This window comes from Cucurbita maxima, unplaced genomic scaffold, assembly GCF_002738345.1.
Source record: "Cucurbita maxima cultivar Rimu unplaced genomic scaffold, Cmax_1.0 Cma_Scf00010, whole genome shotgun sequence".
Lineage (NCBI taxonomy): Eukaryota > Viridiplantae > Streptophyta > Magnoliopsida > Cucurbitales > Cucurbitaceae > Cucurbita > Cucurbita maxima.
In genome coordinates, this window is record NW_019272026.1 from 1870087 (window position 1) to 1886508 (window position 16422).

General features: G+C 35.4%; 2 protein-coding genes across 2 annotated transcripts in view; one reads left to right on the forward strand and one right to left on the reverse strand.

The window, feature by feature from the left end:
- Window positions 1-8535, reverse strand: part of LOC111485380 (PH, RCC1 and FYVE domains-containing protein 1-like) — a 14661-nt gene extending 6126 nt beyond the window's left edge. The window contains exons 1-2 of the mRNA XM_023132246.1: window positions 7853-8535; window positions 4484-4570 (exon numbers count right to left, since the gene is read on the reverse strand). Coding sequence (XP_022988014.1) covers window positions 4484-4570; window positions 7853-7912 — 147 coding nt within the window. The 5' untranslated portion in view covers window positions 7913-8535. The remainder of the gene's footprint in view (window positions 1-4483; window positions 4571-7852) is intronic.
- A 3598-nt stretch (window positions 8536-12133) lies between these two features.
- On the forward strand, window positions 12134-12842 carry LOC111485518. The gene has a single exon (XM_023132446.1). The coding sequence runs from the start codon at window positions 12195-12197 to the stop codon at window positions 12816-12818; it is 624 nt and encodes a 207-aa protein (XP_022988214.1). The 5' UTR covers window positions 12134-12194; the 3' UTR covers window positions 12819-12842.
- The last annotated feature ends 3580 nt before the right edge of the window (window positions 12843-16422 follow it).

Sequence of the window (16422 nt, forward strand, 5' to 3'; positions counted from 1 at the left end):
GGGGGGGGGGGGGGGGGGGGTGTTGGGGGTTCCTCTTTTCCTTACCTCTTGAGGCCTTTTCTTATCATTTGTGAATGAACGTAACAAATTACACACACATATATTAAAAAAAGAAAATTTTCAATTAAGTAAAATAAGACCTAGAGAGTAATTACAAAAAAAAAAAACTTCATCAACAAACCCGAGGAGAAACATAGAACCTCACGAGGGACCAAACATCACTCGAGTCTTTGTCAAGCCTCAAAAGATCCTATTGTTCCTCTTTCCCTTAAAGATTTAGTGCATGAACACCAGATTGCCACAAAAAAAAACTTACTCTCTTGAAAGTGTAAATGGAGAAAAAGCTCTTGGATCATCTCCCTCTAACGTTTATGTTTAGCAAATTAAAAGTCGAAACGCTTCAAAAAAACACAAAAACATCCTAAAAAAGTCATAACTCCAAAGGATATGAACAAAATCATCATCCACCCTCCAACAAAGAATGCAACAAAATGATCAGGTCAAAGCAGGCATCTTTCTCAATAACTAATCAAAAGTGTTAGCTCTTCCGTGAATGACTTGCTAAACGAATTATGTAACCTTCTTTGAAAATTTCACCTTTCACGAAGAAGAAAAACATACTCAAAACAGGGAAAGATTCACCAGAACGTGCAAGAACCAATTACAACAAAAACCCTCAACAAGGTTAGAACTCTAGAAACAAATAAGAGAGCCATCACTGTTAGGAATGGAGGGAGAAATCTCTCATCGTATTGAAGAATGAAATTAGCTATTATATAGCATTACAAAATCAAATCCGATATGACTAAATCGGGTACTAAATCAAATCTAATTCAAATAACTAAATCAAATCCAATCTAAATAACTAAATCAAATCTAATCCTAACAATTCCTCCTTAAACTGAACACGAATAGTAATCCATTTATATCACAAACTTCCACCATGTGTTACTTCATTAATTCTTCATCAATTCCCATGTGTCATTTCTGTTTATTACTCAGATCCATTGCTTGCCTCCATGTCTCACTCTTCAATGCGTCTTTAATCAATGTGTCTTCAAAGTTTACAAAGTTTACAGGTTCAGTAGTGGTAAACATGGCCGAGTGAGCTTCATCACTTCATCAATTCCCATGTGCCATTTCTGTTTATTACTCAGATCCATTGCTTGCCGTGAGCTTCATCACTTCATCAATTCCCATGTGCCATTTCTGTTTATTACTCAGATCCATTGCTTGCCTCCATGTCTCACTCTTCCATGCGTCTTTAAATCAATGTGTCTTCAAAGTTTACAAAGTTTACAGGTTCAGTAGTGGTAAACATGGCCGAGTGAGCTTCATCATGTGTCTTCAAAGTTTACAAAGTTTACAGGTTCAGTAGTGGTAAACATGGCCGAGTGAGCTTCATCATCTTTTTCACAAAAATCTTCTCCTATTGCATAGTCTCTCATCCAAACTGGTGGTCTCTTATTCCTCGTCTTATTCGAGCTAGGAGAGCTTGCTTCAACTAAAGAGCCCGAGGAAATATTTTCCTTTGCAGTATGTTCATCTGCCGCTTCTATATCATAGAGTCTGTAAGTTTTTGATTCTTCGTTAATTCCCAGCAAAACATAATTCAATCTCTTATCATCTAGCTTAGTTCTCCGAGCTGCCTCCTCTTTTTGTCTCTGAATCAACTCGAGCTCACGATATTGTTCTTCTTCCTTCCGCTGCAGCTCCAGAGCTAATCGTCGCTTAGCCTTTTCTACCCTTCTCCTATTCTCTTCCAACATTTTATCGAGCTCACGATATTGTTCTTCTTCCTTCCGCTACAGCTCCAGAGCTAATCGTCGTTTAGCTTCTTCTACCCTTCTCCTATTCTCTTCCAGCATTTTATCTAGCTCTTCTCTCTCTTTCCGTGCTTGTTCTTCTTTTTGTCTTGTAGCATTAAGAGCGGCTTCTTTCTCAAGCTGCACATCAACATCATCAAACAACTTCTTGCGACCTTCCTCTATTCGCCTCTGTATTTCTAATTTAGTTTGTTCAGAGTTTAGCCTTTCTTCAACATTCTTCTGAATTAATTCTTCCATCCTCCTAGCTGCATCTTCTTCTAACTTCTTTTTGGCGTCACAAGGACCTCCTTCTCTTTTATCTCCTCTGCTTTTGCTACCTTCGTCGCCACATTCTGGACCTCCAAGTCTTCATCTTCTATTTTCAAACATTTGCCAACCAATAGCTTCATCTTTGCATGAACAAAGAACATGCGATTCGCCATCATTTGTGTGTTCATTATCAGGCCCCTTTGTTGATGCATGAACAGAGAACATGCGATTCGCCATCATTTGTGTGTTCATTATCAGGCCCCTTTGTTGATGATAGATTCTGCAGGTTCCTTCTTTGATTAAGATCACCAAGCGCTTCTCCTGTAGCTGCCCTAAGCTTAGCAAATTGTTGGTGAGATTGGGGACATAGTAGACATAGTAGACATTTGTCCCAACCTGACAGTGTGTTTGAAACTTTCGTCAAGCTCAACGAACCATGTTTTGTCCCTTGTCATATGATTTGAGCACCCGGAATCGAGAAACCAAATGCCTTCTCTTTCAACTTTACTTTTCTTTATGTACGCCATCAATAGCAGTTCTTCCTCCTTGTCAAATTCAGCATAAATGACAGCTTCTTTTTCTAAGCCCGGACATTCAAATTGGTAATGCCCTTGCTTTCCACATCGAAAACAGTTGATGGCCGACCGGTTCACACAAGATCTACTTTTTCCCCGTCCTCTAGAGTAACATCTTCCTCTTTGAAATGTCCCACTGTCTCTTCCTTGTCCATACCTTAGTACATTCTCGACCTGCAAAACCTGCTCTTCACTCCTCTTATCAATCACCTTTTGTTCATGTACAAGCAAAGATGCCGGTAATTCATCGACTGTTAATTGGTCAATGTCCTTGGATTCTTCAATTGAGCATACTACGAAGTTGAATTTATCGGTGAGACTTCGAAGTATTTTCTCAACAATTTTGACATCCGGCATATCTTCTCCGCAATTCCTCATGTGATAACAATAGACATAACTCTTGAAAAATACTCAGAAACACCTTCTCCTGCTTTCATCTCTAAAGTTCTGAATGTTCTGTGAAGTCGTTGTAGCTGGGTTCGCTTCACTCTAGCATTTCCTTGATACTTGAGTTTCATTGAATCCCACAATTGCTTGGAAGTATCCTTTCGAATGATAGTTTTCAAAATACTCTTATCAATGGATTGAAAGAGATAATTTTTTGCTCTGAGATTCTTGAGCCTTGCTTCATTGATTTCCTTTTGCTGGCTGCGCTTAGTGCTTTGTTTCCTTTTGGTTCCTCGAATTCAAATTGAATAGCACTCCAATATTCCTTGGGACGCAAGAGATTTTCCATGACCAAACTCCAATGCTCGTAGTCTCCATCGAATTTAGGAACACATTGTAGCAAAGCTTTCTGAATCACTCGCCATTTGTTCAGTGTTTTTCCTCTCAAACACTCAATTTGTATATTTCTTCTTTCAGGTCGAATTATGCTCTAATACCAAATGTTAGGAATGGAGGGAGAAATCTCTCATTCTATTGATACCAAATGTTAGGAATGGAGGGAGAAATCTCTCATTCTATTGATACCAAATGTTAGGAATGGAGAGAGAAATCTCTCATTCTATTGATACCAAATGTCAAATGTTAGGAATGGAGGGAGAAATCTCTCATTCTATTGATACCAAATGTTAGGAATGGAAGGAGAAATTACAAAATCAAATCAAATCCGATATGACTAAATCGGGTATGACTAAATCAAATATAATTCAAATAACTAAATCAAATCTAATCTAAATAACTAAATCAAATCTAATCCTAACAATAACATTCATCATTTCCTACCGACAATGGACCACGAAATCCCAACATAAAAACGAAGAGCTCCTAGAAAGATAAATACATCTGCCACTAAATTTCTCATAAACGAGAAATGATAGGAACATGTAAACGTAAAGCAAAGAGCTCTTTCCTATAACTACCTATCCAGGAACTTAGCTATGATATTATGCACACTCGTAACAAGACTGATGGGCCTAAACTCCTTAACCCTATTTATAGACTTCAATAAATATAATCTGCAAGATACAGACTTGGCAACGCCAACTCAATATATTGGTCATTAGTGCCTTTGTAATGCCAAGTTCACGATTGGGTAGTATTAAATGCACTCCTTTCACTCATTTGTTTCTCCTAAATATGAAGAAAAAAGGATAGTTATAACGAAATCAAAATCAACTCTGATTGCACAACAAATTATAATATCATGGCTACATCCATCAAATAGGTAGAAAATACACCGAAAGAAAAAACCCATAGGTTCACTACTAATTATAAGAAATAAAAGATAATACAAATAGAAGTAGTTGCAGAGTTGTGCACTTAAACAATAAGATCTTGTACGCTTTTGTATTCCTTCTTCATCTGGAAAAACAAGACTGTACTCACATTGGAAAGGCGGAAAGGACAAAATTTTGGCTTCCCTCTTCTTCCATACTTGAGCAAGTAGGCTCCTTTCTTCAAAGCAGTAATGGCCTTTAAGAATAATAAACAGACAAAAATACTGTACTCAGCATCATTATCAAATTAACTTTAGAGTTAAAAAGATTAACATAAAGCATGGAGAATCTATCATAAAATTCTTGAGTGCTCGTGTATATAGAAATTTTATGAAAGGAAAACCGGAGTTAGATTAACCAAGCATAGAAACAAACTTCTGGAATAATATGGAAAAGCTATTTTTTATAAGGAAGCAACACTTCTCATTAATGAAGAAGAGAGTACAAGATAAAAGTAAAAACAGACTACGCAAAAGGTGACTGAAAAGAGACAATAGAAAGAATCAAAAAAAGTACACAAGATCAAGGAGCAAAAATGCATAAAGCTACAAAATGAAGCCCCCCAATGTTGCAAATATCATGGGAAGAATAACCCTCAAAAAAATTTGAGTGGAAACACCATCAGGAAGGTTTGATCTTGATACGCTTGAAGCCATCTGACCATGACTAAAATCTGTCCTAAAATATTCTTTGGTTATGCTCTAACCAAGTGTCTGATAGAATAGCTTTAGAAGCATTAATCCAAGAAGCTCGACCTTGTTTCAAACCAACTTGATAGCAACTCATTGAGATTCTCCCTTTCTAGACTAAAAATTATAAGATTTGGTCAATCGCACAATCTTGGATACTACAACACTTTTGGAGCAGAAAACATGGAGAGAATAGGAGGGGAGATAATGAGAATCATTTGAACAATGGTGTAACAGGACCATTCTAGAGATAGAGCCAAACCTCCACTTTCTCAGCTTCATCTCAATCTTCTCCAACACCGAGGACCAAGGCAAAACTTTCTAAGAACTATCCAAATAAGCATGTCCAAGAAAACCAAACAAGAAGCCTCAATATTGGAACCATTAATGCAAGAGTGATTGAGGTCCCAAATAAAGAACTTAACTGTTTTTGGATAGCGTCCTAGCCATACATGATGATGAAACCCTGTTTCTGAGCTTTGATCAGGGGAGGAAAACACCTTTGACAAAGATTTAGATGGAAATGAGGCATATTTTTCTAAGTTTCAGCACCGTCTATCCTCTTCTGCAGAGGCACTGAAGGGCTGTACAAGGGAGGATAGGGTGGCCCAATCTGCAATTTCACCCATGAGGTTTCTTCTCAAGTGGAAATTCCAAGATTCAGCATGAATGTTCCATGAGTCGGCAATGGTAGCTTCTTTTCTAAGCGAGAGGCATAATCAGGTATATTGAAGGCTTGTACTCCCCAGCCACACATCCTTCCAAAAGAAAGTACCATTACCCACCTTGGTAGATATATGAGCATAAACAACATGTTTCACCCTATCAATGGATTTCCAGGTGTCATTAGAAAATCAAAGATTAGAGGTGTGGATCTTAATTTAACCCACATGGAAGTTTCAATAATACTATACTCCACCCTTTTCCCTACAATCAACTAAGATGATCTTCCTTAAAGTATCAAGACTGAGGGCTTATGACACTCCAAACCCATGAAGCCTGATTATCCTTTTCTCTTCCATGTAAAGTTTCCTTTGTCGTAAGTTGTCAGGAAGAATAGGTTCATGCATCTCCACATTTATTCGGTTCATAACTCACATTTATTTGATTCATCTCTCATTTATTCGGTTCATAACCCTTTTGGTTCATAACTCTCATTTATTTGGTTCATCTCTCATTTATTTAGTTCATCTCTCATTTATTTGGTTCATAACCTTTTTTGGTTCATCTTCCATTTTGAGACATGAATTATCTTGATTCATGTATGACATTAATGTTTCTATGCCTATATAAAGGGTTGTCTAAGATGGTTGAGATGTATTGAATTTGAGTGTCATTTTGTATTCGTTGAGTGACATTTGGGAGAAACTTTGTTGAGAGACTTTGTAGTGTGAGAGTGTGAAATATACACTCTGTAAACACTTTGATTATTGAGATTGGTTGCTACCTGTGGATATATGAGAATTTCTTCATCTCCGAACCATGTAAATCTTTGTGTCTCTTTGTTTAATTTTTGTTTGTGGGTGTGTGAGTGGGATCGATCTTGCTTCCACTTCCTTTACAACACCCTTAGTATTTCTACTTTATACAATGGCCACTGGCTAGTGCTGTCAGTGTGTTCAACATTCTCTCTCATAATACCTACTTTTATTTTTAAGAGAGAAAAAATATTCATTGAAGAATGAATATACAACAGGGGAAAAGGTCCCCAAGCTAAAGTATTACAAAAAAATCTTCCACTAGCCCAAAAGAATGCAAAGACTAAAAAACATTTTGGGATAAATCTCAACCGCCTACTTTTTGTAATATTAGCAACTCTCTTCGTCCAAAAATATGTGGGGATGGGAATTTGAACCTCTAATTTTCTTGTCGAAAATGTAATCTTAACCAATGAGGTATGTTCGAGTTGGGTTTGTAATGTTAGCAATTAACAAAATTACAAAAGTATAGGACACCCAATTCTTGTGCTTCTTAGATATATAAATGCACACCAAACAAAATCCCTTTATCACGTTGTGATGCAAAAGTATCACTTAGCTGAACTAGAGAAAGAGATGAAAGAAGAGAGCAGAGGTAACAAAAGGCAGCAACATGAGGTAAAATCAAAATTATTTTCACAACCGTTTGCAAATATTGTCCTCGCTTTCCCTTTCGGACTTCCCCTTAAGGTTTTTAAAACGCGTCTACTAGGGAGAGGTTTCCACACCATTATAAAGAATGTTTCGTTCTCCACCCCAACCGATGTGGGATCTCACAATCCACCCCCTTCGGGACCCAGTGTCCTCAGTAGCACTCGTTCCATTCTCCAATCGATGTGGAACCCCCTAATCCACCCTCCTTCAAGGCCCAGTGTCCTTGCTGGCATATCGCCTCGTGCCCACCCCCCTTCGAAGTTCAGCCTTCTCGCTAGCACATTGTCCGGTGTTTGGCTCTGATACCATTTGTAACAGCCCAAGCCCACCGCTAGCAGATATTGTCCTCTTTTAGCTTTCCATTTGGGGCTTCCTCTCAAGGTTTTTAAAACGTATCTGCTAGGGAAAGGTTTCCACGCCCTAATAAAGAATATTTTGTTCTCCTCCCCTCCCCAACCGACGTGGATAACCAAGGGAACCAAAGGTTGAGGATTCAACCGAGAGCAAAAATAGGCATAAAATCTAAGCTCAACGTCACAATTTAAGCACAAAAAAAAACAAAAAAAGATGAGCATTTTCCTGAATCTCGAATTACTGAATTACACAGATAACTACGTCGAAACATAACAAAAAGGATTGAAGATGTGAAAAAAGCACCTGTTCAACATCTCTCTCGACAGCCCCAGTCCTACTAAGATCCTGAGCCGTCCTCTCCATCCCGGACGAGAAAACGCCGCCTCGTTGCCAATTACAATATCTCAGCCATAATCACTAACAACTCATCCATTTTCAAAGAGAAAACCTTCCATTCATGAACCCGTTCAGACCTCGATCACTCTCCGACAAAGCCTCTCAAATCCACAACCTCAGACAAAACCTAAAACTCCATCAATCAATCAATCATCACAACAACCACTCCGTCAGTCCGCGCACAGTTCGTCCAGCAAGAGAAATAACTAATACCACTAGTTCTCAACAAAGCAAGCTCTAATCGCTCAAGCAAGAACCGAAATTAACAAAGTGAAGACTGTCGAGGCATGCACCCACGTAGACTCCAAAAACCACCAGATTCCTTTTCTTTAATCCATCTACAAACCCCAATTGATCGAAAAAATGCGGCAAAATTTCAAGCAATCAGATGGTGAAGACGTCGTGAAGCTCGTAAAAGCTTGTGAGCTAGATAACATGAAGCAATGTGGGGGAAACGAGGAAACGAAACAGATGATCGAACTCCAATTCCATGGAAGAAAAAGTAAAGCATAAATGGTGGCTGGAGAGAAAGCTCAGATGAGAGGGTGATTGGGGGCAAAATGGGAAACAGCTGAGCTTTCACTCATACCATCATAGTATGTGTCCTAAACATTCAATTCCATTCCATTTTCACTTTTTTTTTCCACTTTTTTTTTTTTTTTTTTTTTGTGGAAATTATACAAAATGCTTTTTTCATTTTTATTATGTTTTTGAAATTTGAAATAATTATTTCATCTCGACGTAAATGTGACATGTGGATTAAGGACGTTCATTGATCAACATCGATAAGTCGATGTAAAAGACTTGACATATTGGAGAACTCCAACAAAAAAAATAAAAGAGAAATAAGATGTCGATTGGAGAGGGAAACAAAACATATGGTGTATATGCGTTTTAAAACCATAAATTAGATGACAATACGTAACAGGTCAAAGCGAACAATATCTAGTAGGTTTGGGCTTGGGCTCAAGCTCGGGCTGTTACATTTTCATATACATGACCTTCTAGACATGCATCATTTCATCTCGTCAGATGCATGAAGTCCCTAAGAATCACAGGTTACAAATTTAAATGGCTTCTAAAGTTTATCCTCCTCGAACAACTTCATTTGAGGTTGTTAGACAACTCGTGTTTATCTAAGACATTCAATCTTACAATAACCTTTAGATATTGCTTCAAAAATATGCATATCCCTAATAATCACGGGATGCAAATTTAAACAACTTTTTCGTTTATCTCATACATCCAACGACGCAAAACTGTTAATCATACTGTCATAACTTTCTCGAACACTTCTTCATTTGAAGTTGCTAGAGTACTCGTGATTGTTCGCTCCTTCTAGACTGCATTTTGTCTGTCAACCCCTAATAAAAATAAACTCAATGTTTCAAACATTTGACTTTTTGATCGTGTTTATACCATTCGAGTTTTGCATATAAAATTAATATATTATTAGTGTATGACCGTTTGCTAAAATCATGTCATACCTACCAAGGCTAAAATGTTTCAAAATGTACTATAGAAGACGTGATTAACTGTCAATTCTTATTACCTATGTTGTACGTTATTAAAGTCGTGGTTCTTAATACTGATTCCCAAAACTATTGTGTCCTTATTTTTTTTAAAATATTTTTTTTTCAAAAAAGGGATCAGAGGCTCGAACATACATTGATTACCAACAATACGAGAGTAAATGACAACACAATCACAATGCAAATTATGACAGAGTGCGATTGTGACACGCTACAAGAAACATTAATTTTAATTGATTCGCTTATAAAGAATTTAAAATTTAAATTTATATTCATAATATAGTTTGGTCAAAGGTCAACTATCTTAATATTTATAATAGACATTAAATAGTTACTGATGCCTACATGTCTCCTATCGTGACGTGGTCTCGTTGGTTGATTTGCCATGTAGGCATTTTTATATTACAAAATTTATATCTTTCATTTAATTTATAATAAAAAAAACATTAATTACATTTTTTTAATTTGGTCAATTCCGAACCTTTTGAATGATAGGAAAAAACCAAAAAAAAAAAAAAATACAAAATACAAAATACAAAATAAATCACTAATAAAATTTTGTTCAATGAAAAATTTACAATCAATAAATTAATTAAATTTCAAAAAAATAAGTATTAAATAAATAAATATATTATATTTTTTAAAATTAATCATAAATTCGAATTAGTAAAATATTTTGAGCATTTAATGTATTTTTGTACACATTTATATTTATTAAAGTCCACACACTACCCTTTCTTTACTTAATTGTGGTTTGACTTGGAATTTTCTAACTTTTATTTGCATTTAATTTTAATTAAATTTTGGGGCCCACATTTGATTTATGAGTCATTTGACTTAGCCACATGAGTACAATACAAGTAATTATATAGTTGCAATAAAAATAAAATAATGGCCTTTACTTCTCAATTAACCCATGTTCAACGTGTGTAAATGTTGAAATTTATTAACTTCAAACCACATTTTTTAATATATTATACTTTAAATTTAATATTTATTAAAATTAATACTGTTTTCATATGACTCGATAACCTAACTAACTCGAACAACCCAACTCATTCTAGTTTCTTTTGGTTGGGTTTAATTTTTTGAAAACCAATAATTTAGGTTGACATTTTTTTGTTGGGTCAACTCGACATTTCAAAAATAGTGTTACATTCCAACTTAACCCAACTTTTAAGATTGTCATGAAAATTAAGAATATTTAATATTTGTTATCGATGTTAATGCTATGTTGTGACTTCTAAATGTTTCGTATTTGAGCGTCATGAGATTTTAGTTATTAATGTAATATATATTGTGAACACGTAGAATTTAAAAAAAAAAAAAAAAACCCTGAAAACTCAACGTGAAAATAGAAGGTTGATTTAGACTTTGAACTGTATTCAAGTTGTTTGGGTTACTAACCCACCTATCTCGACTCGTATTCAAACTATATTCGAGGTATTAATGCAATTTATAAAAGATTTCCTCTAATTAAAATTTGTCAAAATTATTTATGCTTAATTAAATAGACATATATTTAAAATTTGGTGAAATAATTTTAATTTTTAATTGGACTGAATTTGATTATTATAATCCATAGATATTTAGGAAACCCATTAAATTATATTGTATTAAATCTATATCTAAATTAAGCAATGATTTAAAAAAATATATTTCATGAATATTATAAAAGAAAAATAATTGCTGGTAACAAAGTCAATATTAATTATGGGTATTGTAGGAAATGTAATTTCTACATTTATTAATTTAAAAATTGCCATTTTTTTTATATAAAAAAATAAGGGTGGATTATAAAATTCAATATTAAATATTTGAAAGTCACTATGTATTTTTAATATCACAATTGTTCATATAATTACGTTTAAATTGACGATATTCATTGTAATCCTAAATCGAGTAACAAATAGGGGTGCACACAAATTGGGTTGAGTCGAGTCAGTAAAATCTTTTGGATCAACCTAAAATTTCGAGTTGGTGACCAAACAACCTGAATAGAGTTCACAACCCAATTCGACTATCACAACGCATCTTTAATATCACAACCATAATTTGAGTAACTATTCATATAATTACGTTCAAATTGATGATATTCATTGTAATCCTAAATCGAGTAACAGAGTGCACACAAATTGGGTTAGGTCGAGTCATGAAAATCTTATGGATCAACCTAAAATTTGAGTTGGTTAAGTTGGTCCACGGTTCACAATCCAATACTATCATTATATTAATAATTAAAATCTTATAAAACTCAAATATTAAACATTTACAAGTTACAACACATCGTTAATGTCGGTGGCAAATATAAAAAAATTACTAATCTTCATAGTAACCTTAAAACAAGAATAGGGTTGGGTCGGGTTCTAACCGTATTTTGGACTGGTCGAGTTGATTCGGTTGACCATATTAAAAAAATTTCAACTCGCAGACCCAAATTTTTCGATTTTTTAAAAAATTTAACCCAATTCAAATCGTAAAAAAAATCTAACAACGCGTTCAACAGTTAAGTCATTATATATATATATATATATATATATATATATATTCGTAGATACTCGTCATCCCGGACTACCGACCTCTCATGAAAATTCTAAAAACAAACAAATCTCTCGTCGAGTCAAAATCTCCCAATTATATAAATATCCCCAAATCTCTCTTCCTCTCTCTCCTCCTTCAAATCTCTCTCTCCTCTCCCCCTCTCTCTCCAATTTCGAATGGGGAATGCAATTTCTCCATGTATTATACCCCCTTCCATTACCAACCGCCACCGCTCCTCCGCAGTGAAGCTCATCTTCTCCAGCGGGCCCACCAGAATCCTCGCCGGAAGCCACCACTTCGCCGGAGAGATCATGTTCCAATTCCCGGACATGATAGTCTGCCACGCTGACTCCTTCTTCATCGGCCACCGAATCCCATCCTTGGCCATTGAAGACAAGCTTCTCGCCGGCGAAACCTACTTGGTTCTCCCCATCGACCGATTCTCCTTGAACGATGTTCTCTCAACGTCGTCGCTCGCTGCCATCGGCGCCGGGAATGAGGCGGCGGAGAAATTCTCGAGTTCGTGTCCGTTTCAGTACGTCCGAGGCCGGAATGGGAAAGCGCTGATTAAGGTCATGCCGGAGTTTATTGTTCGTTTGGTTTCTCCTGGCGGCGCGTACGGCGGAGAGGGTGGTGGGTTTTTGTGTAGCACGCCGGAGTTGAAGAAGCATTACGATCAACTTGTCGGAACACCGAAGGGGCAGGTTTGGTCGCCGTCGTTGGAGACTATTTCGGAGTATAAAATTAGGTATTCGCCCTGTAGATTTGTTGGGTTTAAAGTTAAACAAAAGGAAGGCTAAATATGTCATTTCACCCTCTTTTTTATTTTTATTTTATTTTTCATTTTTCCTTTCTTGTGAACTGTACAAAAAAGAAAGCGAAATTTGAGTAATATTATTCTTATTTTTAAATTTTATTACCTGGTTTTGTTGCAATTTTTTTTCCCACCTGAAATCTATTTTAGGGTTTAGTTTTTATTTATTTATTTATTATTATTATTATTAAAAAATATTTTTTTTCATAGCTTTGGAGTTTAATTATGTGTATAATGTAAGGGTAGATACGTAAATTCACTTGATAATCTCGAGGATATCGGGATTCCACATTTTGAGTTTGTAGTGTACTATTACCCTGCTTGATAAACACTAATTCCGCTTATTTCTAAGAAAAAAAAACATAATTTTGAAAAAAACGAAATAATTATCGAATTGGCTTAACTTTAATAACCTGAGTACTTAACTCGTTATAGTCATATATGTTTGACTAAGAGCTAAATGATATTAATATTATGAGAGAATTCGAACTAACGATTTATAGAAGAACAAAACTGTTAGATTTAAAATATTAAAAAAAAAAACGGAGAGAAAGTATTGAATTGGATTTACCTTGATGATGAATATAAAGAAGAAAAAACTTGTTTCTAGACTCAGATTTGAATTTGTAACGGTTCGAACTCACCACTAGCAGATATTGTTCTTTTTTAGTGCTGACGACGATACGAAATGGGCTAAAAATGGACAATATCTACTAGCGGTGAACTTGAGTTGTTACAAATGGTATTAGAGCCAGAGACTGGGTGAATTGCCAACGAGAACGCTGGGTTCCTAAGGGGATGGATTAGGAGAACGAAACATTTTTTAAACCAAACAATATCTACTAATGGTAGACTTGTGCTGTTACAAATGATATCAGAGTCAGACATCATGCGATGTGCCAACAAGGATGTTGGATTCACAAGAAGTAAATTAGGAGAACGAATATTTCTTATAAGAGTGTGGAAACTTTTCCCTAGTACACACGTTTTAAAATCGTGAGACTGATGATGATATGTAAGAGACTAAAATGAACAATATCTACTAGCGGTACATTTGAGCTATTATAGAATCAATCCACAAGATAGTTTGATCGAGACTACTTAAACGACTACAGTTGTGTTGCATTATTTGTGTTCGACAATTGTTTAGGGTTTGGTTGGTTTAATTCAAATAAAGTTGTTAGTATTAGACAATTAGAAACGAAGAAAAATGGGTGTAGATGACATATCAATTATGAATTATTTAAAAGGGTTTTGAGTCAAATATTTGAACTCATTTTAATTGTTTAATGGTTTTCAAATATCAAATTTCCATGTTATTTCCGTTCAAAACTCGAAACTTCGAGTTTATTAAGTCGATGACCTGAATAACTGAAATAAAGTTAACAATCCAACCAAATTCAACACTCTATTCTCGGGTTGAGTTGGATTGTCAGATTATTTTTAATTATTTAAAAAAATTTACTTACGATTCATTATATTGATAATTAAAATCTTATAAAACTCGAATATAAAATATTCACATGGCACAAGACATCATTCAGATCAGTTACAAACGTTAAATATTCTTAAAATAGTTGGATTGTAACTCTATTTTTAAGTTTGTGAGTTGAGCAGACGAAAATTTATATATTTTCTGATTGGTATGATTGAATTAAATTGATGATTATTATTATTTTTTGGGGCTACATTTTTATGCCCTAACCTGATGGAACGGTAAGAAGGCTGGTATCAAAATACTACCGACTTTCTTACGGGGATATTTTGCCGGAAGGTCTCAATTCTGGTCGTGGTAGGTTTGAGGATCTTACGCGGCGGAGCGAACTCCTCTATCGTCTTGCATTTCCTCTATCGAAGCTAGGTGGTGCTATTATGGCGGGGGAAGGGTCGACTTCTGCTCTGAATGCTTTTTGTGGCAGGTCTTTCTATTACCGATATGGACCTCACTAACGGGTCTCGTTCTGTATCTAGGTCTCGATCTATATCACTAAGGTCAGTATATGAATCTGTTGCCTCTTTTATCTTAGGTCTTGGATCACCTACTAACTACTGCGCTGCGACAAGGACTGGACCTGTAACCATACGAAGGGGTGGGGTGTATAGGTCTCGATCATGTGGTTGGGGTATCGATCTGGAGCTACTGCATATGCGACTGGGTCACCCAGGTATATCCGCTATGTATGGATCGACTGTGTATGGATCACTGGCTAAGGCTGGCTTAGATGGGCTTGATGGACTTTTGGCAATTGTGGAACTATGAATCTGTGATGGATGTTCTGCCCTTCTCTTCTAGTTTCAGTCTTTTAACGTCAATGGATGAGAGTGAAGCGAAGGCACGAGAGGAGTTCCTTGGCGAACAGTTATGTGAAAATCAAATTTTGTGGATAATCTTGATGTATGATCGAGCTTGGGTCACGTTTTACAGAAAATATTTTATGAAACGTGAGTAAGGAAATGTGTTAAAATAGTTTGAGAGAAAATGGTATTATAGACTAAAAATGAATAAGCAACAACCATAACTTTGAAATAACGACTAGTCACATCCACTTATAGTACATTTTGGAGCATCTTTACCCTAGTGAGTGTAGACATTAGTTCGGTGAGTGGTCATGTACCATCGTATTCAAATAACAATAATAGTAAAGGCACGACTAATATGAAAGCAAATAAGGGGTTTGGAATGAGCATATAACCATGGACAACATGCCTTGAACGAGTATGACCAAGATATTTAATATACGCCCACAGGCAACACGCCTTTGACAAGTATTGAAAGTGATGCTCGTCTAATGGATTTCGTGTGCATGAAAGTAATGTACATAGAACTACGCATATGCATGTGTAAGAAAGTGATGCACGCGTCCTTAGTAAAATAAAAGAAGTGGAACCCAATGCCAAATTTTAGGTCTCAACATAGTCACGTAGTCTTAGTCATGATTGCATACGTTTGCATTTTTCAACCCAAACAGTGGAGTCACTTTATGATTAACGTTCAACCGTGGAGCCTTAGTCACCATTGGCTAATAAAATTATGCCATGTGAGTTCAAAACCAACCAAACAAGTCGTCCCAAACACAAATAATTCAAGTTCACTAACGAGGATTGAGGGAAGACCAATAGTTGGGTTCAAAGTCGAACCAACTGTCATCCCGTACCTTTCAAAGAACGAGAAATTTTAAAACTAGAAAAGACTCTCGAGTTTTAGTTTCTTACAACTTTGAATATATGTTTGAAGACATCTAAACTACACAAGATAAGATGTTGATTAAATTTCTAGTCAAAGTTATCGAGACTTTAACAAGTTAGAAGTCAAAGATGTTCAACAAATTAAAAATAAGATTATTCAACAAACGAGAAGTCGGAGGCTCTAATGTTATTCACGAGAACTAGCTCATCAGAGCTTGAAAGAAGTTCATACGTATAAAAATAATAATAAAATGATAAGAATTAAATAAATAAAATTAAAGAATTTAATTTGTTTTAATACAATAAGTAGCTATTAGATACATAATTAAAAATTTAAATAATAATAATAATAATTAAAAAAAAAAAAAAAAAAAAAAAAAAAAAAAAAAAAAAAAAAAAAAAAA

What these genes read in the sequence shown, in the direction of transcription:
- LOC111485518 (XM_023132446.1), top strand. Translation starts at nt 12,195, where the DNA reads ATGGGGAATGCAATTTCTCCATGTATTATACCCCCTTCCATTACCAAC.